Consider the following 26,161-nt stretch of genomic DNA (forward strand, 5'->3'; position numbering starts at 1 on the left):
ATCCTCTTAATCAAATACTCTATATTACACTCAAACTGGTTAGTCAACTCTGCCATTTTGCCCACGCGTTAACTCACTAAAGTATTGATCATAGAAATAGATGTTTTGGAACTCACGTAAAAGTGTATTACTTCTATTTCATATCTATGTAAATTAACTACGAACAGTTGACTTTCCCATTTTCCCTGCAACTTCCCACCTCAGTATCTTCTTCAAACTTTCGCCAGCCAATTTCTTTGACATAACTATCGGATTGTGTTCCTTGCAGTGGACAAAACCTCTAGTCTAGTTCGTTTAAGTGCATTTTGTCTTTGTCCCGTTCACTCACAAATTTTTAACTCTTTTTACCGGTAAAGGGTGATCATGGATTGGATTTTTAATCTAGTTCCAATATTGGATCTATAGTCCAAATATATTTTAACTAAATCGATTAGATTTGGATTTTTTTTTTCTCTTTAATTGGATTAAATCTAGATTGTATCCACTTTGTCAATTAGATTCAATTCCGTGAGATCAACCTAATAGAACTAACTATTAGTTCTAACAGAGATTGGCTTGGACTGACTCAACTCGAATTGGATTTGGCTCAACTACTTATGTGGTTTTGGTCATTTTACCATAACCTTGACCAGAGCTAACTTAAGAGATGGGCTTGGACTGACTCAACTCGAATTGGATTTGGCTCAACTACTTATGTGGTTTTGGTCATTTTACCGTAACCTTGACCAGAGCTAACTTAAGTCAACCTGAGACTAAATCAACTTGATTCATTAGGCCTATATCTAATCATCTTGACTTTTGGTTAAAGTCATCTCGACTCAACCTTCAATCTGATTCGTCTTAACTTGACTTTAGTTTTCAGTCGAGTCGACTCAGCTTGAGAAGACCTTGTTCATCCTAGACCCAATCTGACTCAACTTGAGCATACCTATTTCAACTTGATCCCAATCTGACTCAACTCGACTTGGGCTTAGTTCGACTCATATCTTCTATTCTACTTTGGTTGACTTTTGTCAACTTAAAATGAAGTCAAAGTAATATAAATTTGAATATTTAAGAATTGGATTTGAGAATATATATCTTTTGTGTTGGAAATACATCCCTCCTTAATTGAGGAATGCAATTCTTATGCATGGATTTACAATATATATTACTTAAACGATTTGATACGCTTGTCAAGAAGTTAACAAATCCCGTAAAAGAGGTAAAATCAAGGAAAGAAGATGTTCTAAGTCTTAGAATTATTTCTTTGGCTGTTGAAAAGAAGTACATTCATCTTTGGAAATGTGAAGAACATTTAATATTCACTGTCACTTAGAATTTTGAGAGTGTTGGAGATACATAAGAGTAGTTAAGTAATTCGGCTAGTAAGTTGAAGAGTAGTAACGAGTTAAGTGTCATTTATGAGAAAAAAAAAGAGAGATCATTTTATAATCCAACTTTTATAGTAAAATTCTTATACTTGCCTAGTCCCGTTATTTTTCCTTATCATATTTAAGTAGGTTTTCTACTTAAAAAATATAACAAGTTATTCTCTTCTCCTAATTTTTTATTTCTTAAGACTACTTTAAGATATAGAAAGAGAAAAAAATTTCACTTCCATATACTTTTCTCAATTTCTCAACAATTTGATCACCTTATGCCGAATTCTTATTTGTAATGTCCAAAACTTTGACTAATGAAAAGTCACGACTATAGCGCTGTCTTACGACCACCAAGAGTACATAATGCTATGGTTTTGATGAGTATTTCAAAGAGCTGAATTTAAAGGTGAATTTCTTATTAGTAAGACAAACCAAAGAAAACAAAGAAAGCATCACGAATTTGTCTTGCTAGTAGTATTCAAAACTATGACGAATGAAAAGTCAGCAGAAGGAGCAGCATTCGGGCCACAATAAAATTAAACATCTTCCAAATCATCGATTTAGTCTGGATATTCTCTTTCATATCTGCCTTTTAAAATATTAAACATTATTAACACATTTTAAAGTTGTGACGTTTGTTTTCAAAATGAATATTCTATTAACAAATGTTAATGACTCTTGAAACTTAAGCAATTTAAATATTTTTTTTTAATTTTAAGACGTTTTTTAAAAGTAAAATCATAATAAAATTTTAAATTCTAAAAAGAAATAATATTTTGAATAAGTTAATTGATGTAATGATATTTGTAAGGGCTTGTAAATTTAACAAGGGCCTTTGGGCCTTATGTGGGGCAGCCAGACCCATCAAACTAAGGCCAACTTGACCTTAGGAGGGGTTCTTCAGAACCAATTTTCTTCTCCTGAACTCCATTTCTCCTTTTCTCTAAAACTCTCATGCCCTAAACTCTCTCTGCCTTCTCTCTAGATTTCCAGCTCAAAGAACCGTAGGAATTTGATTTTTGTGTGACCCAAGCATCCGCGACGTAGAGAGCTCCATTTCTACCGAACGTTTTCTTCATTCCGACTGGTAAGTCGTTTTCCCTTCTCCTCCACTGTTTTTGGAACCTAGGGCATGCCACTTTACTGGTTGCATGCAGCTGGTAGCTTGTCCTTCTATTTTCTCTATCCATTCCAGCTCTAAGAGCGATTTCCATCACATTTTTGGTGGTTGCAGGGCACTGTTAGGTCCTTGCTGTGAGGTACTGTTAGAGCGTTCTAGTGGGTTGTGCTGCTCAACTTCAAGGTAAGGAGAGCTAGTTATGTTTTGTTTGAACTGTATGGTGTGTATGCTTGATAATTTGTGACTTGTTACTGTTGAGTTATATTTCGTGGTGTGTATATTGATTTGTATTGGTTAATATGTGAAATTTGTGTGACCATGGTATACTGATGTTTATTGGACTTGGATGAGTTGGTTGGCCGTAAGCGATTTTGGGGAAAAGGGTTAGGAATGAGAATTCTATAATAACGTAAAAAGGAATAATAATTAACTGTACAGGTACTGTTTTAGCTTACTGAAAAGGGAAGTGAGATAGGGAAATGGGGAATTTAGAGTCTAAAACACCATAGGATAGTTTGGATGACTTAGATAAATAACTGTGACTTGTTGAGAGTACTGTGTTGGTAGAATAGAAGAATCTTAAAAACCTGAGTTGGCACATCCCTGATCATAGAGCAGCCCTGGCCTGGTCCAGTCAGTTGTGACTAGTCATATGTGCTGGCGTCGAAGGTGAGACTGATGCGTTCAGACATCTGATTCTTCTCCGATGACCAATTGGGTTAGTAAGGAGTGGTTGAGGTGGAAATCATGTGTTAGTCGCGTTAGAAGGGTAAATAGTTAAGGAAGTACTGTTTTGAGCCGTTTGAAAGGAACTGAGGTAGAGAACTTGAGCATAGGTAGTCCTGAGTGTGATAAGTGCAAAAAAATAGTTAATTTTCGTATGGAATTTTAGCACTTATGTTTTGAATTGAGTACATTTGTATCAATTTTCGCCAATCTAAGAAAGATGAAATGTAATCACATGTTTCTGAGTTGTTGAGTAAAAGGAAATCATTTGATCCCTAGTTTGTATACATTTCAGGTAAACTAAGAGAGAAGAGCAAATCCTGCAACATTTCACCCAAGCTAAAATGATTTCGCTTAAGCTAGACTTGTCCAGGAAGCCATTACCCTAAAAGTCATTCTCGCTTAAGCGAGAATATTTTAGCTTAAGTGAGAATGATTATCTTCTCCAAGAAGTTTCTTCTCGCTTAAGCGAGAATAATTTAGCTTAAGCGAGAATTCAGGCAATTTATATACTTACGAAGCAGAAAGAAAGAAAAAGACGGAGAGCACGGAGAAAGAAGTTACCCAAAGAGTTTTTCTTCCACTTCAGCTGTAGGATCTTCTTCTTCATCTCTTAGAATGTCAATCGCCACCATGAGTGGCTGATCTCTTCTCTTGGGATTGAATGTAATCGATTCAAACTCAGATGTAATATGGTGATATTTATATATAGCATTTCTGTTTTTATTCAACATTGGTATTTTTGTTCTGCTCTTAATGTTTGATTCTACCTGAATAATAGTTTCATGAATGTGGATTTTAGACTTGACTGGAAAGTATTTCTAAAACTCTGATCTGAGCAAGAATACTTGATATTCTGTGATGCTAGGGATAGATTTCAGTTTATCAATTGCTTATAACACTTGAATATAATGTTGGACAATTTGTTGGATATGTGAGGAATCAATATTCAAGGAACTGCTCTTATGAATTTTATATGCGAGGAATCGATATAAATGACTTTGGTGTGTTGCATCAATGTTGGTAATTTCAGTTGTTATATGTTTGTATTCATCCAGATTGCAAACGAGTGAGATAGATGAATTCAATCCCAACTTCTCATATTAACCTTCGTTAAGTTATTTGTTGTTATTATTTTACTTTCACGCAACGTAGTTTTATTTATCAACATCCATCATGAATCAAATTGAACATCCTTGTATATATACTGTTTGAGATAACAATTTATCTATTTAATCGAAACTGTTCCTCGTGGGTTCGATACTCTCACTTAAAAAAATCATTATACTACAGTTGACTATTGGTACGCTTGCCAAAAGTTTAACAGAGTGCAATTGGGCAGTTTGGCTAGCTGGGATGAGTAAATTAGAACAGGTTAGAATCATAAAACTGAGTAAAGTCATGTTCAACATGGTAGAATTGAAATTGGGTTCTTGGGTTAATGAACTTGGAAATTTAAGTTGAAAACTTGGTAGTAATCACCTTAGAATCATGCTAAGAGCGTTTATAATCATCTAGACAAGTTTAATTAGGTGTGATACAAGAATTAGGAGGGTTAGAAGTTGGGGAAAATAACTGAAAATGGTAAGGATTAGTGTGAGTGTGTGATTCTGCAGAATTCATGTTTTGCAGATTATGCAGTGTCGCTATGCGAGTTGTCTCGCATAGCGAGACCCTGTAGAGGGTGCTCACTGTCTTGGTAATTCGCTGTGCGAATTACCAGAGGGTGATGCTCATTGTTTATGGACTCGCCATGGCGAATCCTGTCGCTATGCGACTGGTGGTGGTCTGGGATCACTGCCCATTTAATTCGAAGAGCTAGTGGGGTGCATAGCAAGAGCTTTGGGGAGGTTGGTCTCTGTCTGGGTTCTCGCATAGCAACCTGGGTGCGCTATGCGAGAGGTTTGAAGTCTGATGTATGTTGCGACTTAATTCGCTATGCGAACTAAGGTGCGCTGTGCGAATTTTTGTTGTCTTGCCTTGCATCTTGGTGCGTTGTGAGACCTGGTTCAGTGAGTTTCATATTTTTCCACATCTGCTTGAGCTGTTTGATGTTGTTTGACTGCCAGGATGTATGTATGTCCATATATTTGAATCGTGTGGCTTGAAATAATGTGATTGCAAATTGAAATGATGAAATTGAGTGTGAACTGGACATCTTAGGGTGAGATGATTGAAAGTGATGTGTGGGGGGTTGTTGTTGTTCTGTATAACTGTATGGAGCTTTGAACTGGTATGTCTATCCCTACACTCGAAGCAATGTTCATGCTCAAATAGAGGAGAGCAGTGTAAGTGGTGAAAGAAGAGGGAGGTCCTCGTCTATAGTCTTAGAGTTTAGACATAGACAGATGGGGCATTTACCTTGCATAGTGTTGGGGAGTGCCAGTTGAACTACGCAAGTGCAAAGACGACCAATAGTTCGACAATTATACCAATCCGGATGAGTCGTGTGAGTGGTTGAGTCATGGTTCAAAGGGTATGCTTTAATTGTTCTTTTATATGTAACTAAGCATGATGACATCGATTGATTGTACTATATGATTATTGCTTGTTTATCTAGCTCACCCTTACTTCTTTGTTGTGTGTTGCTTTTGTATGTTTTTCTTTTGCGATGATCATCCACTTGGATGGGAGCAGAAATTGTTGAGGAGATACCTTTGAAGCAAGAACTAGAGGATACTGATGCTGCAGTGCAGTCTACTTAGGAATTTTCCTATTTGAACGCTTGAAGTGTTGAATACTCTAAACTATTTAAGTTTAAAATTTTGTCTTCTTATTTGGATGACTGTAATTTCGTACTTAATTGCAAGTCATACTCTAACTGTTATCTTTATTTGAATGTTGACGCCTATATTATATGATTGTCGTTATTATATATTTGGGATGTCACAATATTATATCACCAAAGACAAAAACACTTGTTGATTTTTATAAAATAAAGAGTAATATTACTTATGAAAAGTTATATGTAAATAAGATTACAATTAATTAAATATTATCAAATCAGTTTTGTTATCACAGTTAAGAATTTTTTTTGAAGTTCTCTTTATTATAATTATAATTATATATATATATATATATATATATATATATATATATATATATATGTATATGTATGTATATATATGTTTATATAAGTCTCATCATGTAATTCTACCATTAGATTACTTACATTTGTTTACAAAGTTTTTTTGGATTAATTTAGTTCTTTTTCTTGTCTTGTACCTCTTAAGTGTTGTATTGGATCTTTTGTTCTCATTTGATCTTGAAAATGAACTTTATGACATTAAGAACTTCAACTTGATTAATGATGTTCACATCAATTAATAAACCTTATAACCATCATTTTCATCATGATTCATCAAGTCTTTTGAAATATATTTCTTTCTCAATATTCATGCATAATGTCCTTTACTATATGATCTTCAAGCTTTTGTAGTGTTTGAAGTTCTTAAGTATTTTAAAAAGATTCACAGTTTAACTCTTCGATGCATCAAGTATTGACCTCATTCATCATTACTTTCAGAATACTTTTTGAAATCCAATTCATAAAGATTGGAAATAAATTGTTTTCAATAACTTGTCACCTCCATGGACAAATTGAGGTGGTGAATAGAATACTTTCTACGAGTTACAAAAAAAAAAATCTTAGAACTTGGAAATAGTGTTTACTTTCTGTTAAAAGAGTTCTTCCTGTTAAGCTATTCTACTCTGACATAAAACTTTCTGTTTGCTTTGTGCGTTATCTGGCTCTCTGCAATTACTTTTCTTCCATAATCAATATGAAAAAAATGTCACATGTAAAATTCTGAAAAATAAGGACAGTTACATGACCTATTCTTAAACAAATATTTCGTTTAATACAAAATCAGTAATACACAGTTTATGAATTCAAGGACCAACATGAAACACCACACTCAGATATAAGATCACACAACATGCACATATGGAAATTAAATTTTAAAAAATAATTTTCATCAAGTAAGCAAGTACATTTTCATTGTCATTTGATTAAATTTTTGCTATCTCACTAAGTGTTATATAAATTTCGTTTAAATAGTTTAGTTCGTTTGTCAACCTCATCAACTACACATTCTCGGAAGTACAGTTAAGTGAAATGTGAGCTCAAAATTCATAACAATGTTTGCATCAATTACTGAGAAATTTCCGCTTTTTAGATGTGTTCATGTAAGGTCTAATGACCCATTCTATCTGAGCTTCAGCTTGATCCACCGTTCCCAACTTTATCTGAAACCAAAATTTTTTAAAACATCAGGAACTGTCAGTACTTGTTCAACAGATATGTTGTATGACGAATAGGCCAGTTTCGATGACAATTTACTTTGGAAACTGGCGTTCAAGATAACCAATGAAAGCCAAAAAAAAAACTGAAGTATGACTATAATGAAAGCAATAAAAATAAATAAAAATAAAATAAAATAAAATAAAAATAAAAACTGAAGCACAAACTACTATGGTCCAATTTAATATTGTATGTTAAGGAGAGAAGTATGCACTTTAAGCAGCTACGATTCCAAAAATTAAAAAACAATGCTTAATCACAATTGAAAGTGATACTGCTTATGGAATTACTCTAGGTCCTGTCATGTAGCCGTATTCATGGTAGAAAAACTGATGTTACAAAACTATGGCATTTAAATAAAAAAATAAATCATAACAAAATCAAAGCACAGTTAAGCTTATGAGAAGTATTAATGATGATGAAAACATATTGACAAGATATCATATAAGCCCATGCAAAAGAATCACTACACTATACAGCTTTAAGCAAACAAAAACCTTAAATCCTAGTAGCAATAATGTGTTCAATCCATAGTGGGCTTAATTGTGATGCACACCTGATAAAGCCGTAACTCAAACCGTGGACCAATTTCCTTCAGTTCTAGAGATTTAGGGCCCCCGTGCTTTTCATAAATATGATGCCTGTATATAACAGACACAATTTAAAGAAACAAATTAACCAGCGAAGATTAATAATAGTTAGAACTTGAACAAATATTTGAAGCTGAATCCACAAAATTGGAAACATTGACCTAACCTGAACGAGATATAGTCAGATTGGTTGGAAAAAGTGACAATTCGTTTTGTGTCTGGTTTTGGCACTGGAAAAAGATGCTTGAGAATGTTCGCTGACCTTTCACCTAACTGTTTAGCGTCCAAAAGTATTCCAAACAAGATGAGCAGTTAGCACTTAGCAGTGTAATGTAGTCCATAGTAATTAATTTTGTTTTGAGTGAGATGGCCAGAGCATAATTTTGTAAAAAGATACTCAAGAGACGAGAAAAAGACAAGGGAAAGGTCCTGGTAAACAATCCTTTAAGTCAATCATAAATGATAAATTACTAATTCTTTGAATGTAAAGGTTCTTGGCAGACTCTCAAACATTTTTCATATAAAAAGGATACAAAAATATATTATAAGAAATAACTTCCTTCATCAAAAACCAGTAATGAAATAGTGATTGAGCATCTTTCATTTTCAAAAATGAACTGGAGTTTGAATCTCAGCAGTACAATTTCTTATTTCAAAGGCACAGAAGTACAAGAGATGTTATTGAAAAATCGAGCTATTTAACTTTTACACCAATCAGTACTCAAACAAATGACAGCACACCCTATCAACTCAGATTCATTTGCTACTGCTCACAACATTTTGGGCATTATAGTAACATGCCATTTTGGGTATGGTTCTACAATCCTTCTCAGTAGAAGACACTTGTAAGCTCTCTCAATATAATGACTCCACATCATATCTATTCTTAAATGTCTACTCATGCATCAAAACATTCTCATTCTTGCAACACCTAATCTATGCTATTGTCTACACTTAGAAAGATAAGAATTTTATATCTAACTAACCTGTCAAATGCTCAAACCGCAATCTAAGTACAAGTACTCAAACCAGAACCAGATTGCACAGTTCCACACTTGACATGCCATGATAGCAACACACTACAATGCTTAAACATGTTCACATATTATTCTGGCTTCAGTGAAAGTTTAATACCACTTGATGTTTAAAAATAATGACAATTGCATTTCAACGTTGGAATTTAATATCCATCCAGCATAGTGTAAATATTTTTTAGTCAATAATATTATGTCAACTAAAGCCTGAACCAGTTAACTTTACATCTAGATTTGAATACTTTAAAATCATTTTGAACTCCAATCACTACATTATGGAATAAGATAAGAACCAATGATACTGCAGGACCTGTAATTATCAAAAAGGTTCAGAGACAAAGCAACAGATCATTGTCATTGAAACTTAGTACTTCCTTAGATATAAAGCTCATACTGAATTATGAATACCTTAGTTGAGAAGTTATCAAGAATCAAATGTGGATATGCCTCAGGCATAGTTCCAATGGCTTTCTTGTCTTTAATTTCATGCCTTGTAACCTGTACGAAACAACAGATTAGCATATTTTCCTCTAAAATCAATATGAAACATTGTAAGACTAATACTTGCCACATTGAGTAATCCAAAATATGCAGTTGGACCAAATGGTAGATGGCAAACAATTAAACCATCTGGTACACCACGATGTTCATGAACCAAAACAACATCAGTATAGTCATGTGCACGACAAGATTCTATAATCTCTGAGATAACCTGAAATGAAAAGGAAGATTGCATAAACCATTAGGCAATTTGCTCAAGGAGTCAAGAATTAGATGTTGACATGTTTTAGCAAGAGTTGAAAATAAAGCTAATTACAGAAAGCCATCTGACATTCTAGATTGAAAAAAATGGCTTAATGAATGCAACTAAATTGAAGCAGAGATGCGCTGAATAATAGAACCTAGTGGTGTGGATGTTATTCATGTACTGCCTTCAATTGTGGCGTTGGAATATTAATTTCCTTAACAAGAAGCAAGAGGAGTAAAGTGTGGTCTCACCGAAAGACCCCCACGCATACATACTATTCAAAATTAAATTATATTAACTTCACAGGCCTGAACGACGGAGGCAAGTAATGAAAAAGGGTGTAATGGGTACAAATCCATAGTGATCTTCTTTGACTGAGATTCTTTGCATATTTTCTCTAACCCGTTGAGAATTTGTACTCAGTTCTTTTGGTTTATTTACTTCTAGCAAATATTTAAAGTTTTGTATGCATTCTCCGGATAGATAGATGTTCCTTTAAGCAAATTTGGAATTTGGAAATCCAAAACTCACTCCAAGGTCAAGATTCTGTGTTTGGAAAGCAACAGAATTCGTAAAGCACACATATGCAGATTTGTAGACCTCACATAGCACTTTTAAACTTATGTATTACGTGAACATCTAGTTTGGAAAAAACACTGCATTTGAGCAACTACTCTTTACGAGATAATTAATTTGAAACTCATGGAGTTGCTGAGCACTAGGAGTGCCATTTCAGTATCGTGTTCAGACAATGTGCTCGACATAACACAAAAAACGCAGTAGCCAGAAAGATGAAGGGGCATGTATATGCCTTTATTGGATTGTCTTCACAGTATCTATAGGTAAATTGAAGAAGCCTCTCTTTTCTTATCCTATCCTGGTATTTCTCTTATTTCTAATTAAAAACATAATTTCTTATCTAAATCATATGACCAAAGAAACCACCAAATAATCAGATCATGATGTCACAAACATGTAGAATGGGACAACAGATGATGAATAATTAAAGACACCAACCTGACCACCACGATTCATGCGCTGTGCATTAGGAAAAACAAAACTCAGCTCCTGCACAAAAGAATTGAAGATCACAATGAACAAGAGTACTTGAAGTAACAAGCAAAAAAGTAGAAAAAAAAATTGGTTTTATAAACAGAATTGAAACAAACAAACACCACACTCATCAAAAGCAAGCAAACCTTTACAAACTGCTGAAGAGGAGCGCTTGGATCCCTGGAAGTGGTCAACAAAATCTTGGGATCCTTTTCCGCAGCATAAGCATACTCATCATCAATGTGCGTTCTTGGAACTGAATTCAATTATAAATCCCATCAAACCCCATATTGAAACACACAACAAAAGGATACATGGCACAAACTTGGATGCATTAAAACAAATTTTTCCACAAGAACTTCTAACAGAAGAAAATTAGAAAGAAAAATAAAATAAACTTCTCTATAAATTAAATTAGTTTATGGTTGGCTAAGTGTCTCCACAAATACTTCAACAACACAAAAATAAAAAGGAAAAACACAATTTTTAACTCATGTGCAAGCTAATTTTAGCTTGTGGACAACTTTATTTCATTTTGTGACATCTTAGATTCTCTCCATGTGCATAAACCAAACAAACACTTAAAAACCATTTAAAGTTATTACTTTAAAAAAAAAAAGAAAAAAAAAACATGAAGAAACATAACATAGAGCGTGACACCACTTACCAGCAGTGTTTTCATCTTCAAGGTCGATTTGGCGTCGAAGTGCAGCTTCCTCATTTCTGAGTTCAGTGGGAATGGGTTTCCCTTCTGCAAAAACCAAACAAATAAATAAATAAACATAATTATATGAGAAATAATTATTATTATTATCATAATATTGAATATGAAACGCAAGAAAAACAGAAACCTTGAAGCGCTTCTCTGATTTTGCGTTTCTTTTCATAGAGCAAGCGCTCTTTGCCTTCTAAGCTCTTTCGGTACAAATACTCTCTCCTCAATCGAATGTTTCTACGCAGCATGTTCAACACACTCACAGAACGAAACGGCGCCGTTCAGAGATGGAGAAAAACGAAGAGGAATAGGTGTGGAGCGGCGCGGGAACAGAAGAGAAGAAAGAAGTGAAGAAAAGAGAAGGGATACCGTAAGAGCAAAACGACCTTCGTTTTGGATCTCGATTACCTGAACTTAAAGAATATATGTATTCACATATACAGCTAATAGATGCCGTTGGATTAAACGAGTTTAGAAGAGATATTTAATACGAACCTAGTGAGACCCATCCAACGGTTTGGATCTAAAGATATCTTGTAAATTTATAAATAAAAAAAAAACAAATTCTTAAATTTTTAAATCTATCTTTTTTTTCTCTTATGAAATTAAAAATATATATTTTATATAAAACAGATATAGAGGACAGATTTTCTCATTTCATCTACACATCTTATGTTCTTATTTTAATATTAATTATGTTTTAGAATTAAAATAAAATATACTACTATTAAAAGTAATTATACACTTTCATTTATTCTTATTTTCTATATAAAATGTATAAAGTAAATTCTATCAGTATTCTGTTGTTTTTTAAGATTACGTATATTTTTTTACCTTTTTTTATGTTTACAACAGTCTACCTTGTAAAAGTAGACAATGCAATATTTTCTTAAAATAACTATTTAAATATTCTTTGTCGACATTGAGTTGATTATTTATAATATGTATATTATTATTGCATAAATACCAATGCTTCTTCTTATAATTATATATATGTATAATCTTAAATAAATTTTATTTATTATGCATAAATAAGATCAATAAATATATAATATAGTATACATTATATTATATGTTCTAATATTTAATTATACAAAATTAAATATTTTAAATGCTTAATTGTGTTTAAAATATAGGTAATTGCTCACCACTCTTACCCCTTAAACATGCTCTTCAACCTTATTAGTCTCATCATCTTCTCAGTAACATCACAACTATTATATAAATAATTATGTTTAAATAGGGTATATATAATTATGTTATTGAAGTATTTTGTAAAACAAAAAGTAATCATATAGAATATGTTTAACTACACATGTTATGTAGGTTTTTTTTTTCTTTCTAATGTATAATGGGTTTATTCGCACCTTTCTTCTCATTATCTATCTTTCCTTCCCACAATCTATTAAATTCTTTTTTTATTTCCTTATTTTGCTTTATTATGTTTTATTTTACTTTTTTTTTACATCAATATCTTTTTATGTGAATTTTTCATTGTTTAAAATATTATTAAGAGTAAAATGAATATATATATATATATATATATATATATATATATATCGCTATAGATTATAGGTATATTAAAATTTACTAATTCTAAAATTTAATATATTTTTTAATACATATCCATTTCTATAATTTATTTATATTTTATGTGGTTTTTGTATAAATTTAAGTTTTATTGAAGAAAATTAAATTTAGAATAAGAAGAATTTGCATTCGGAGAAAAACACAGATGGGAAGCGAGAGAATAAAAACCTTGGAAGTTATAGAAGATAAATGAAATATTCACTCTTAAAGTTAATAGGGAATGAGAGAAGGTCGAAGAGAAAAAAAAGTAATTTTACATAACTTCAAATGATATATTAAAAAGTAAAATATGCACACTAAAAATATCTATTTGCATTTCGATCACGATCTTTTATTTATATAATGCATAATTTAATTTTTATTTTTATTTTAATAATTAGTTTTTTAAAAGAAAAACACACTTTTTTTTTTGTTTAACATCCATGGTAATACCATTATTTTTCATTTAGAGTTTAAGTTGAGCTCTTTTTCTTGCTATAAAATAAAGTAGAGAATTATTTGTTTAAATAAAAGTTTAAAGAAGGAGCAAAGTTATAAATTGTGTGTAGTTATCTAAGTGGATAAAAATAACATTTTGAGGTGATTTTTAAAGTAGTGTGTATATCAATTAGAGTAATCTATTTATTATTGTTAAATTTTTAATACATATATTTTACAAAATTATATTTTAACAGTGTAGTTAATAAATTTAAATAGTTTTTAAATCCATATGGATTCATCTTACTTCTCAAAAAGAAAAAGTTAGTTCTAAATAGAACATTGCAATAATTCATTGTAATTCTTATCATTAACTAAAATTAGGCTAAAAACAAGTAGAATACTAAATAAGATTAAAAAAACAATAATTTTTTTAAACTAAAATAATTAGATTAATTTTAAGTATATAATTTAATCAAATAATATGCATTTAACATGAATAAGATAATTACAAGGGAGTTATATGTTTAATATATTTTCTTTGTACATCAGAGACTAAATAGTAACAGTAAGTGAGCGAAGAACACTATGATGTTATTACAGTATTCTATGAACAGTAGACCAAAAAAGAAACAAGTTTGAGACAAAAGGTAATTCAAGAAACTGAATGAATCAATCTTGATACACTACTAAACTTTTTAACTGTCTTCTGGTAAATGGCTCATCAAAAACAAAGGTAAAACACAAGCATGTACACCAAAATAATGTAAATGAATGAAGATCAAAACCAGATCATTGCCACAGAATTGTACATAGAGAAAGGCTTGTTTTAAAAGTAACTTGACTGAGATTGCAAGAGCTCAAGCTCAGCTAAAACTTTTGCAACTGTTGACTTCAATCTAGAATCACTCTTTTGAGCAAGATCAATAAGAACCACCTGAGCAGATTCTCCATATTTAACTCTATGTTCTGCAACTTTGAATATTCTCTCCAGCATCCATATTGCTTTTTCTTGAACCTTTGCATCGCCAACTTCAAGACTTTTTATGATGGCTTGCACACCAGATAACTTGGCAATGCAACTGACACCACCTTCCCAGATTTCATCTTGCAGAAGAGTTGAAAGAGCATGCAAAGCAGCTTCAACTGCTTCTCTCTCAGTATCTTCCAACAGTTGGATGAGGGGAGAAACAGCACCTGCCTTCACCAAACAAAATGTGCTGTTTACAAAGCAAAATCCATCATGAACTTCACAAAATGCATTCACCGAGGGAGGAACACACAACCACCTTGACTTTCTAGACTTTCTAAGAGACAGAGAATTCTGAGATAGTTGAGCCAGTGAGACTGCAGCCCTTGCTTTTGTGATTGGTGAACCGCTTGAGAGCAGTTTCACAAGCAAAGGAATCACCCCTTGTTCGGCTGAGAGAAGTTGTAGTTTTTTGTCAGAGGAATTGGTGAAGCGAATGATAACACTGGCAATACTCTCTGCTAAGCTATTTGTTGTGGATGAGTTACTTCCTGAGATAGTATACATGATGGATATTAAAATTGGCAGCAAATTTGCCCTCTGCAGTATATCAGTCACCTTTTTGTTACTAGCAGGAAGATTACTCAGTATGCCAACAGCGGCAGCTCTTTCACTGTCTGATGTTGATGTTGAGACTATATTGACTATGTTTAAGAGGTGAGTTTCATCAAGATGTTCAGTTAACTCATCTGTTAGATCTTTAGAGAGAGTGTACAAAAGATGCAAGACCTTGCTCCTGACTTTGGTGGTGTTTTCCTTCAGAAAGGGTAAGAGAAGCTGAAGTGCACCTTTTTCCTTCATTTTGCTTCTCACTCTGGATGCACCAGGGTGGGAGGCTATGTTATTTAGAGCTTCTAACAAATGGCCCTGGATAATGGGGCTGGAAAGATTCAAAAGTGAAAGCATCTGCTGAGCCACATCTTCATTCACAAGGATGGATTCAGACTGAGCAATTCTTGCAAGAATGGCTGATGCAGGCTCACGCAATGTCATGAGCACAGATGTAACTGAGAAAAGAAGTTGTAGCAGAGATCCTGAAATTCCTGATCTGATCAAACGCTGCACATTTTCTGCCACGGTTGACAGATTTTGCAGCGCATTTAGAGCTGATAACTTGGACTCCAGTTTCCCTGTGCTGAACATGTTGACAAGGGGCTCAATTGCCCCATCTTCTCCAAGGGAAAGCTTACTGTGATCAGGGAGTTCCAACCTTGAAAGTGCTGTCGCCATTAGAATCTTGTTCATGTCAGATCCTACAATAACAAGGTTGCAAATTCAGATACAGGAAATGCAGAATCAACTTGAAAATGATCGCCTGTCTAAGGACTTAAATGAAAGTTTTTTCTTATTATGATCAAATTGAAAATGACCATGATAAAAAAAATTGTTATTTACCCTACATTTAGTATTTAGATAGAAGAAAACACAGCAAAATTTTACATGACAGAACACACAATATTGGGTTTGGAAACTGCTGATTCAGTTGGGGAGACATAGCTAAGACTAGCAAATTAAGATTGAACTGGATTTTAGTGTAAACACAATGATTTTCCTCTATGATAGCCCAACTTCTTCTGAATCAAGGACACTACACAAAGCATTACATGTTCCAATAAAATCAAATTGTTTGGTAGATACCTTTAATTGAAACCAGATGCTAATTTTGCTGCTTCTACTGCTAACAAACTCAATCAATTTCTAGCTCCTTCCACTAAAATTTATTAAAATGTAATGGCTCGATGATGTATACTCCTAAATTACCTGTAATATCATGAGTGTATGGACCACAAGGTGATGGTATCAGATAAGAAAAATCTTGCATTACCTTCTTTCAAATACTGCACTAGTGGCCTAAAGTAGCCAGCCTCGGCCATATGAAGTGCATTTTGAGAATTACTAGACAATATATCCAATAACTTTGCAGCATCATTTGAGGCATCAGGGTCATCCCCATTAAGGATAGCAACTAACATAACAATGCAGCCTTGAATTCTTCCGATTCGCCGGCGAACGGCCTGAATGTCGGAGAGCTCTAGCAACAGCCCTACTGCTTCCTTCCTCTCCTCTGAATCTCTTGTGAGTGACTTCACCACTGCTGATAAGAAATCAATATCTACCATCTTCTCCTGCAGTGAACTACTTTATAAAGCAAGCTAAAATAACCAAAGGTGCAAAGATTTAGACCAACAATTACAAGAAGCATCTTCTTAAGTTAAGGGTTTTACCTTTTTCTCATCATTTCCTGAAGCAATACTTCTTAGCAACCGCATGATTGCCAACCTGTTGTCTGCCTTACACGAGCCTAGACGGTTGAAAAGAATGGAAAGAGTTGCTTCCTCGTTGATCAAACCACCATCAAATCTTTCACTATCTATGAACTCCTTCAGTCTCAAAAGTGAAACTGCAAATTCTTCATCATTACCATTCTTAAGTTGCAAAACAACATCAGCAATAGAAACATTAACTATCTCCTCTTCTATTTCTGCAGTCAGCTTCACTTCACTGCCGGAAACCTCTGATTTTGGACTTGAAGCTACACTTAAACTGCCATCAAATCTCACATTCATCAACTGTCTTTGCAATGTACCAATCTTTTCTCTGAAATCCACGGAAATTTCTAGGCTGGCTACGAGCAGAAGGCCAAAGGATCGACCTATGTCATGTGTTATGTCCTCAATTTGCTTGATGGGTTGCCTCAAATTCGAGCTTTTTGTCAAAGCTTTGGCACGCCTCAGCTCATTCTCAAGAGATTCCAAGGATTTTCTTATAGGTGGCTTGTCCAAAACTGTGTTTTTGTCTCTCAAGTCATTGAAGATTGGTGAGAATTTCTCAACCAACATGGCAAACTCAGAAAAAATATGTACCTCAATTTCAGAGTTCTTAGCAAGAGAAGCAACCTCATCGGCCAAAACTATCAGCTCTGACAACAGTATAGAAAATTTTCTCTTTTCCACGATTTCCATCTTGTATGCGAAAACTGAGTTTATGCAGCAAAAGAAAAACCAGTCATCACTCACCGGTTACAGAAGATCCTCAATTACACACATATGTAGAGCATAGAGCTAACATAACAAAATATCAATACATAAACAAAGAAAACCATACAAATAACATAGACAGAAGAGAATAATCCAACAGACAAGCTGACTGGTTGACTTTAGAATCAAAAACTTGCTTAAAGTTGAAATTTTTCAGATACCCAAATCCCAAACGAGATCAAATCACCCCAGTTCTTCTTCTTCTTGGCTTTGAAAGCAGAAGGGAAAAACAAGTTGTTGCTTTTTTTCTTATGTTTGGTTTGGAATATAGCAAGGACAAGGTGTGTTGTGGGTCATTATCAGACGGCTGTGAGCTGTTAAATATAATAAGGTGGTGACATATGGTTTCTTTGCTTTGATCGTCATGATCACGTTGTGCTTCCAAGCAAGTGAAATTGTGAATGAATGATGGAAGACCAAGTCAAAACCTGAAGCACAAGAACTTCCTTCCCTCTCTCTCTCTCTCTCAGGACTTTGTACTTGGAAAGTGTTTTTGTGGTTGGATGCTTTTGCTTGGTTTTCAGTTTCATTTCCAACCATTTTTCTACTTTGAATGCTAACCAGACTTCTAGAGGGTGGGTGGGTCAAACACTCTAAACTCTGCACAGTACCCATCTGACTTCAGATTATAGCCTGTGGGCAGAAATTGCCCAAGCAAATGCCACATATTTTCTCACAAAACTATTATTAGTTTGGTTTTCAACTTGGTGATATTAGGACCACTAGCAGCTTCACAAGTTGGATAAAAATAAGCTTTTAACTACATCAAAGTTTGTGTTTAATAATTTCTTTATGATTATCAAGTTTTGTCAATTTTTAAAAGAAATATGATAGGGAACAATTTACTTTTAAAAAAAAAAAAGACCAATCACAATTCATTACTACGTGAGCATTGTAAAAATATTATTAAAAAAAAACATTTTTCATTTTAAAATCTTTATGAGTCAATTGAAGGTTTGAAGATTTATATTATTCATTAATAATTAAACATTATATCTATTAATTAGTTTTTTTTTAAATCTTAAAAGAATATATTAGATAATTAAAAATTATTAAACTAATATTTTGAATTATTCCAAAAAAGCGTAGTACATGGACTAGTTTTTTTTATAAGAAATTTTATATACAAAAACCATTTTTTTAATAATATATAAATTTAAACTTTTTAAAATTTATAAAAATGATATTAGAGGCGTTTTATGAATTAGTTTGGTTATAAAATAATTTAATTGATTGTAATTTTTTTCTTTAAGCATTTATGAGAATTTTGATCTATGAAGATCTTTCTTGGGGAATCTTATCTAAATTTTATACTTATTTAAATTTGATTATGATGAGTTGCATCTTTCTCGATATGAGTGTTCAGGAAAGGCAAAACTGAAATATCAATGCTTCAGTTTGCTGAATACATACACCAAAGTCAAAGTTCAACAAGAGTTAAAACATCAAATTAATTCTTAAAATATGGGTCGAAAAATTAGAGCTGGAGTGGCAAAATGTGTGTGGGGTCCACAAACCCTTCAAAATTTAGTAAATTGGGTTAGAATTTTTTCGTCTATTTTGACTTGTTCCGTTTAATCCGTGAAAATACGGTGATAGATTGAAAACGTGTAGAATGGATTAGTTATTTTCTAAATTAAAATAAAAATAATTTTTAAAATTTAATTTTTATACTATTGACTTAGTTACATTTTAAGTTTTTGATCAAGTTTACGATCTTCATATTAAATTTTTTTGATTTATTGAATTTTCAAAACTTTAAAATTTTCAACGGAGTCTGTAATTAATTTTTTTAACTAAATAATGTGATTGTTAATTCGTTATAATTTCTTAAAAACTATTACCATTTAAAACTATTTCATAAACGTATACATATATTAATTTGTAATATAATTTTGATGTATATTTATTTATTTTTGTGACTTTTCTAAATTTAAAATTAGAACGAGTGTCAAAGTATTAATGTTGTAGATAAATGAAGTGAAAGAAAATGAATAAAACATTGTTAACTAGATTTTATATATTAAAATGAATAACAATAAAATAGTTTATATATTATTATAGATTTTATAATTTATTTCAATCATATTTTTTCTTATTGTAAGTTTATTGGAGGCCGATATCTTTAGTATAAGATAATATCCAAAGTTCTGTCAAAAAGATGGTAGAAAGTTCTTTACAAAATCATTGATAAGAAACAATTTGCAATCATTAAGGGTACGGAAATACTTGATATTACTGTAATGGGATTTTGAGAAAGCATACGATTCAATTAATTGAGAATTCTTTTTCATATGTTACAAAGATTGAGATTCGGTCTAAAAATTATTCTAGTTTTAAAAATAATGAATTTTTTTAATTTTAAAAATAATGAAGATATTTCTTTTTAAAATTGTGATTGAATCGAATAAAATTAACAAAATTTGGAACTAAATTGAATAAAAATAACGAAAATTGGAACTGAATTGAATACAAAACACAAATACATGACTTTGACAGATATTGACACTAACTTGACACATGACATTGACATTGTCACGTGACGCATAACTTGACATGTGGACAACTTTTTTAAAATTAAGAAAAATGACACACAATGTTTATCTAACGTTAACGATTTAGACGATGTCACGAAAAAAATCAAATTGAACATAAATTACGAAATTGAGACCATATTGAACACTCAAAGAAATTAAGTTCCACATTAAATAAAGTTGACGAGGTACCAAAAGAGTATTTAAGTCTTTGGTATATTTTTTTTCCACCATTCTTGTATTCTTTTCTTGTTTTTAACTTAATGATTATTGTTTGCATCTTTGATAGTACTCGTTGATTGAAAATAGTTTGGGAAATCTTGTTGAGATAAGACAATTAATAGATTTCACATGTTAGACATAGATGTGAAACAATTAGTCATTCATAACATTAGAATGTTGAACTTAATGCGAATTTATAATAAAAATTGCTAACACATTAGGGTTTTTATTGTTAAAATTTAGACTTATTCCTACGACATTAGGACTTGTTACATGAATCTTTAAGTAGGAGTTAGAAATATATTGTGTTGGTGTCTTTATATGGAATTAGATCATGAAACTCAATTCTGATTAAATCTTTACTGTATATTTCATTAAATCAATTTAATTGTTTTTTACAATTTTAGAATTATTTTATAATAAAATATTAATACTTTTTATTACTTGAAAGTTTTCTTAACTTTAATTAGTGAATAAATATAATTTTTACCGAGAGAAATTATACCTAAACTTATCCATTTTATTAGTTATGTAATTTGGTATAATTATCAATTATGTAGCATAATACATTAAGAACCTATAAAAATTTATCCAAAATAATATTTAACATGAATTTAATTGAATTGAGAAAATTACTTACTGGTCTCGTTAAGATTGATAATAAAATCTTAAAAAATAGATAATTAAGAATCTTTGGAGTAATTAAAAATTTAATGTGTTCGAAAATCTTATAAAAAAAGAAATGTTCTTAATTTCTCAACAATCATATAAAATAGAATAGGGAAGAGATAAGATATATGAACAACAAAATTTACAAAGAATGAAAAGAAAAAATATAGGACAAAGTCAGAAAGTGATGAGGAAAGAAAATTTTGAGTACAGAGTGACATATATAATCATTCACTTAATTGCAAGAGTGACATATATAATGATTCACTTAATTGCAATTTATATTAAGTGACTGTTTGGTTTCCTAATATAATTGGTAATGCTGAGCACTGATGATAACATGACAATGCAAACAAACAAAAATTTGGGCTGCTAAATTTTTTATCTTCCATTTTTACATGTTTTGGTGGGAACTTTGCTGATTAAATATACCAAAAACAAATTTATAATTTTTATTATAACGATGGTTTTAACTTTTAAGTACAAAGTTAACCACATCTTTTGGTGCAAACATATATAAAAGACAAAATGTTAAAGACACTAATTCATTTTTTTTAGAAAGAGTATTGATGCATCTTTATCAAGAATGAAAACGAATCTCTAATGCGTTCTTCAATAAAAATATTATGAGTATCAAATTATTGATCAACTTTTCAATAAAAAATCTATATGAAAATTGATACATTTTTGTATGGTTAGCTTTGTTGAATCATAATTAATTGGCCCGAAAATTATTAGTATCTAAATTAATTTTTATTATAAATAAAAAAAATTATATTTGATTTGTAAATTAAAGTCTACATTGGTTTATGATTTTCACTTATTCTATATCATTTGAGAAAAGAAATCAAGAGATTTGGTATCAATAAACAAACCTTTATAAAAGATCATGACACCATTTTCAACAAAAAAAAATCTTAAAACAATCATGTTACTCATTTTTACTTTTAATATGAGATTTTTAACTCTCTTTGAATTCTTAACATAAATTAGTTTCTAATCTAAAATTAAAAACTGATTTAAAATTAATATTAATAAGAAGCTAATAAGTTATAACATTATTTCCCGAGTGAAATAAGGAATGGAAGTGTATAATTAAAATAGTTGGATAACTGACTTTCACACAAATGGAAAAACTACAACTGGAAATTGGAGATACTAAATAATAGAGTTTGATAGAAATGGAACAGTAAGATTAACATCACATAATTATTTTAACTAGAGTACCAAAAGAAGGAAACATGTTTGAAAGTTCCATGGCTTATTGCAACAATTTTTTAGGACTAAAGTTGGTTCAATTTTTTCCTTGAAGTCTTAGGGTGAATTCCTTCAAGGAGAGAAGGATTTCCTTCAACCTGTTCTTAACATCTTCATCAATCAAGTCACCATCACCGTTAAACTTTGGTGGTGGCTGGAATACATTCAGGAAGAATTCAGGTTTGTTGATGAAATGAAGATCCAAAAACACTCCAATTTGGCGTAGATGATACTGTGATTTTGCTCCGCCATGCCCTCCTCCAGCACTTACTATTGCAGCAGCTTTTCCGGCCCAAACATTTGGTGGTCTTGATGCCCAGTCAATTGCATTCTTTAAAGGACCTGATATTCAATGTGTCCGTATAAATTTCGTTACGATAGACTTTAACCTAACTTTGATACATAATAAGAAATGAACTTTAAATTCAACTCAATTTCGTTACGATAGACTCTGAGCTAACTTTGATATCATAGTAAGAAATAAATTTTAAGCTCAACTCAACTCCATAAAACTGACTTATAAAATAAAATTTATATCTATTTATATATTCTAAATTACTCTCATGACTTAGAACTTCCGAACACAAGTCAGTATTTATGAAGAATGTTATGATATAGTTATTTATGATTTTGAGTTAAAATTTGACGATGATAAGAGAGGTGTGGAGTGACCTGTGACAGAGTAATTGTATTCAGGGGAAGCAAAGAGAACGCTATCAGCTGCAACAATCTTCTGCCGAAAAGCTTCAACTTCAGAGGGATAACTTCCATCTTTCTCAAGATCAGTGTTCAGAAAAGGCAAATCCGAAATATCAATGTACTCAATCTCGATGCCTTCAACCTCTCCTTTGCTCAGCTCAATACCTATGTCAAACCAAATTACAACACAGTTCAACCTATATATCATGCCAATTTTTCCATCTTCATCTTTCTTTTACATAATTGATCTAAGTTATCTAAAATTTATCATATATTATTTATTGAATTATTAATATTTAGTCTCCCTGGAGATATATAGTTTGTGGTGGTTGAGACATCTCATGAACTAGAGATTATAGACATATATGAGTGAATCTGAAGTTCCTTTAGATATAGTTTTTTTGTATAAAAATAAAGCGATGAAAGGAAAAGAGAAAGGGAAGAAGAAGGAACCAGAACGAATGAGGGCGGTGTTGTAAGAGCCTTTCCTGAGAGAACCTGAGAGCGCCACCACCTTAATCAGCGACGAGGATGCTCTGTTCACCGATGCCATGTTTTGTTGTTTTGATGTCTGTGAGTCCATGCTTTATGTGTGTGTATATATATATATTTATATATAATTGTAATTAATTATGTGGACGTCAACGTTGTTGGGTGGTAGCGAATTCTTTTTGCCGTCTTCCAGTCTGTACTAAAACATTGAATTCAATTTTAGACTTTTTCATATATAAAAAGTTGTAGAAGGTTGGTTGGTGGGGCTGCTATCCCATAAGGTGGTGAATTAAATGTTTAGCTAATTTTGTCCTTATACTGAGAGATAAAAGAAATAGCATATATACAATTTTTTTTATGACAAATATTCATAAAATATTTTAAATTATAATTTTTTTAGGAAATTAGGATGATTAATTGATTGATTCTGATTATTTGGTGGAAATTAATTATATTTAATTCTGTAAATTAATAATGTGGGATCTATATTAAATACAAGATACATTGAATAAATATTATTTTCTACATGGTATTAGAAGTTTACGTCATTCGATCTACAATAGCCTCCTTTTTTTTTAACTGTATTCGTGGTCATTGTGCGCCTTTTCTGCTATCAGAACCGTCTTCCTCCTATGACCAGCAAGCTTCGTTCTCACTTTGATATGTCGCTGCACGCGTCCTCCGCCTCCTTCCTCCTCACGTTCGGACCTTGCCTCCACAGAAACACTCGGTGCGGCATCCTTCGTTGCACCTCCTCTAACCAACCAACATCGCCGCGCCATCATCTCTGGTCTATATTGGATGCGAGTTTTGCAACATAATTTTTAGCGTGAAACATTGGTAAACTCTAGAAGGAGAGATTAAATAGAGTTTAAATTTTTTTCATAAATAAATGTTAGATGCTATTGTAAGATTTAAACGGTTTATAAGTAGTGTTGAACACTTTAAGATTTCAAAAGTTTGTAGAAACCTTTTAAAATTAAAACAAGATAAAGATTTATTTTTATATTGGTTTACTTCAATTTGAGATATGTCTAATTATTCTTTAAACATTCTTGAAGGATTCCATTAATCTTTAAAATATTACAAATGAGTTTGATCACTCTTAGTTTTGCAAACTAACCCAACTCGTTAGACAAATTTCATCACTTCTAGTTTTACACTAGTTTAACTGAATAGATTGTTTAACTTCAATGAGTTAAATTAATAAGTATTTTAATTCACTTCTAAATATACAAAACAATAAAGTGTTTTTGAACAATAAGTAGAGATGATGACTTTCTTAGAGAGTATATATTTTTAATACAATGAATATCTCAAAACTTGTAACAATGTTTTTCTTTTTCCAAGAGAAAGTCTAAACTATGTAAGCGAGAGAGAATGTTGACAACGTAAGAGCATAACAAATCTTGTTTTGTTATCTTCTCTTCATGCAATCCTCTTTATATATGAAATGTTTAATTGAATTCAGAATCGATATCATGAATGATTTATTCTATGCATTTTCAATGAACACATGTAGAACTAAAATTATTGTTATAAATGTGAGCTCTAACCAAAATGTTCAGATGGTAATGTGAATGTTAACCCAATGTCAATAAAAGATTGAATGAAAGTATAATGCAACTTCAATGCTAATAAGATAATTGCAGTGATATATTGAAACTAAGAATGCAACTCAATCAAACTAGACAAATGCATAATTTACATTAACAACTTTGAAAACCAACTCACAACAGCAATATAACAATTTAGATATGTCAAGCTTGTCTTGTTGAGTTGCCGAGCTCGAGCTACCTAGGTATTATGCTGTCAAGCTCAACTTTCAAACTTGGAACTAAAACAGATGGGTAAAATGAACAAAATTTCTAACCTTTTCCAAGAGAGAACAAAAATGGTATTGGGATTGTCCACTCAAATGCTAACCTATAATTCAAGAATCACATTCAAAATCAAATGTCTGTGCAAAATGCCAGAATGAAATGCATCAAGTTAAAATCAAAACCTTAAACTTACCATCGATAATCGATAGACGAATGCGAATAGGTAAAGAGATTGGGGAAAACACGAACACCCCCACAGAAGTTTAGGTTATAGGAAACACAATTAAGGAAAGAGATTATGTTGGGTAGAAGGAAAGAGACATGACAACAGGGTCAACAAAGATCTACATTATCTACATTATGACACTGACAAGTCTTAGTTGTTTGTTTTGGGGAGAAAGTGGGTCTAAACTTTGGGAGAGAAAGTTTTGCAGTTTGGTGGAGAAGGTAGGGAAGAAATTTGAAATTTTGATATCTTTCGTTTTGCTAAATTTACTAATAGATCTTTTCGTTGATAATGTTTGCAAAATATTACTGACAAATATTTTCGTAATTTTTTTTCATATGATTATATCGACAAATAATAAAATTTCATAAGTACTTTGCAATTTTTTTGTAGTACAAATTTTCTAGTGTTTTATTTTTAATTCACGTATAAATTAATTTTAATTTATAACATTAATTTTATCTTTTAATTTTAAAGGTATATGTGAAAAGAACTTGTATGAAAAAGAATA

General features: G+C 31.7%; 3 protein-coding genes and 1 long non-coding RNA gene across 6 annotated transcripts; all 4 read right to left on the reverse strand.

Moving 5' to 3' along the window:
- Positions 1-7,134: 7,134 nt before the first annotated feature.
- IMP4 (Ribosomal RNA processing Brix domain protein) lies at positions 7,135-12,061 on the reverse strand. Its single transcript, XM_047326118.2, has 9 exons — positions 11,790-12,061; positions 11,606-11,689; positions 11,085-11,194; positions 10,903-10,953; positions 9,706-9,849; positions 9,546-9,635; positions 8,270-8,376; positions 8,070-8,154; positions 7,135-7,458 (listed from the first exon to the last, which is right to left on the reverse strand). Exons 1-9 carry the CDS (start codon positions 11,899-11,901, stop codon positions 7,360-7,362), a joined length of 882 nt encoding a protein of 293 aa, XP_047182074.1. The 5' UTR covers positions 11,902-12,061; the 3' UTR covers positions 7,135-7,359.
- A 2,155-nt stretch (positions 12,062-14,216) lies between these two features.
- Positions 14,217-18,347, reverse strand: LOC124848441 (U-box domain-containing protein 44-like). Of its 3 annotated transcripts, none has more exons than XM_047326117.2 (4): positions 17,890-18,347; positions 16,916-17,667; positions 16,516-16,816; positions 14,217-15,943 (listed from the first exon to the last, which is right to left on the reverse strand). In XM_047326117.2, exons 2-4 carry the CDS (start codon positions 17,651-17,653, stop codon positions 14,490-14,492), a joined length of 2,493 nt encoding a protein of 830 aa, XP_047182073.2. In that variant the 5' UTR covers positions 17,654-17,667; positions 17,890-18,347; the 3' UTR covers positions 14,217-14,489. The 3 variants fall into 3 exon arrangements, with proteins under 3 accessions (XP_047182073.2, XP_087966976.1, XP_047182072.2); XM_088110850.1 differs by having other exon boundaries at positions 17,796-18,347; XM_047326116.2 differs by having other exon boundaries at positions 16,916-18,347.
- A 3,962-nt stretch (positions 18,348-22,309) lies between these two features.
- LOC124848440 (NADPH:quinone oxidoreductase-like) lies at positions 22,310-23,718 on the reverse strand. The gene is made up of 3 exons (XM_047326114.2): positions 23,563-23,718; positions 23,083-23,274; positions 22,310-22,752 (listed from the first exon to the last, which is right to left on the reverse strand). Exons 1-3 carry the CDS (start codon positions 23,690-23,692, stop codon positions 22,448-22,450), a joined length of 627 nt encoding a protein of 208 aa, XP_047182070.2. The 5' UTR covers positions 23,693-23,718; the 3' UTR covers positions 22,310-22,447.
- A 1,521-nt stretch (positions 23,719-25,239) lies between these two features.
- On the reverse strand, positions 25,240-26,071 carry LOC148201321 (uncharacterized). The gene is made up of 2 exons (XR_015784779.1): positions 25,618-26,071; positions 25,240-25,527 (listed from the first exon to the last, which is right to left on the reverse strand). It is a non-coding gene; the product is annotated as an uncharacterized LOC148201321 (long non-coding RNA).
- Between the last annotated feature and the right edge of the window lie 90 nt (positions 26,072-26,161).

The sequence above is a fragment of the Vigna umbellata genome, chromosome 3, assembly GCF_029865625.1.
Source record: "Vigna umbellata cultivar VRB3 chromosome 3, Vumbellata_1.0, whole genome shotgun sequence".
NCBI classification, from domain to species: domain Eukaryota; kingdom Viridiplantae; phylum Streptophyta; class Magnoliopsida; order Fabales; family Fabaceae; genus Vigna; species Vigna umbellata.

Bases quoted from the DNA above. Each gene is read 5' to 3' on its own strand.
- IMP4 (XM_047326118.2), bottom strand. From the start codon at position 11,901: ATGCTGCGTAGAAACATTCGATTGAGGAGAGAGTATTTGTACCGAAAG. The intron at 10,954-11,084 runs GTTTGCTTGCTT...TCTTTTGTGCAG, and splicing joins CTCTTCAGCAGTTTGTAAAG to GAGCTGAGTTTTGTTTTTCC. The intron at 8,155-8,269 runs GTTAGGTCAATG...TGTTATATACAG, and splicing joins TCTGACTATATCTCGTTCAG to GCATCATATTTATGAAAAGC.
- LOC124848441 (XM_047326117.2), bottom strand. From the start codon at position 17,653: ATGGAAATCGTGGAAAAGAGAAAATTTTCTATACTGTTGTCAGAGCTG. The intron at 16,817-16,915 runs GTAAAACCCTTA...AGTTCACTGCAG, and splicing joins CAGGAAATGATGAGAAAAAG to GAGAAGATGGTAGATATTGA. The intron at 15,944-16,515 runs GTAATGCAAGAT...TTGTTATTGTAG, and splicing joins AGTGCAGTATTTGAAAGAAG to GATCTGACATGAACAAGATT.
- LOC124848440 (XM_047326114.2), bottom strand. From the start codon at position 23,692: ATGGACTCACAGACATCAAAACAACAAAACATGGCATCGGTGAACAGA. The intron at 23,275-23,562 runs GTTCCTTCTTCT...GGTTTGACATAG, and splicing joins CACCGCCCTCATTCGTTCTG to GTATTGAGCTGAGCAAAGGA. The intron at 22,753-23,082 runs GTCACTCCACAC...ATTGAATATCAG, and splicing joins ATACAATTACTCTGTCACAG to GTCCTTTAAAGAATGCAATT.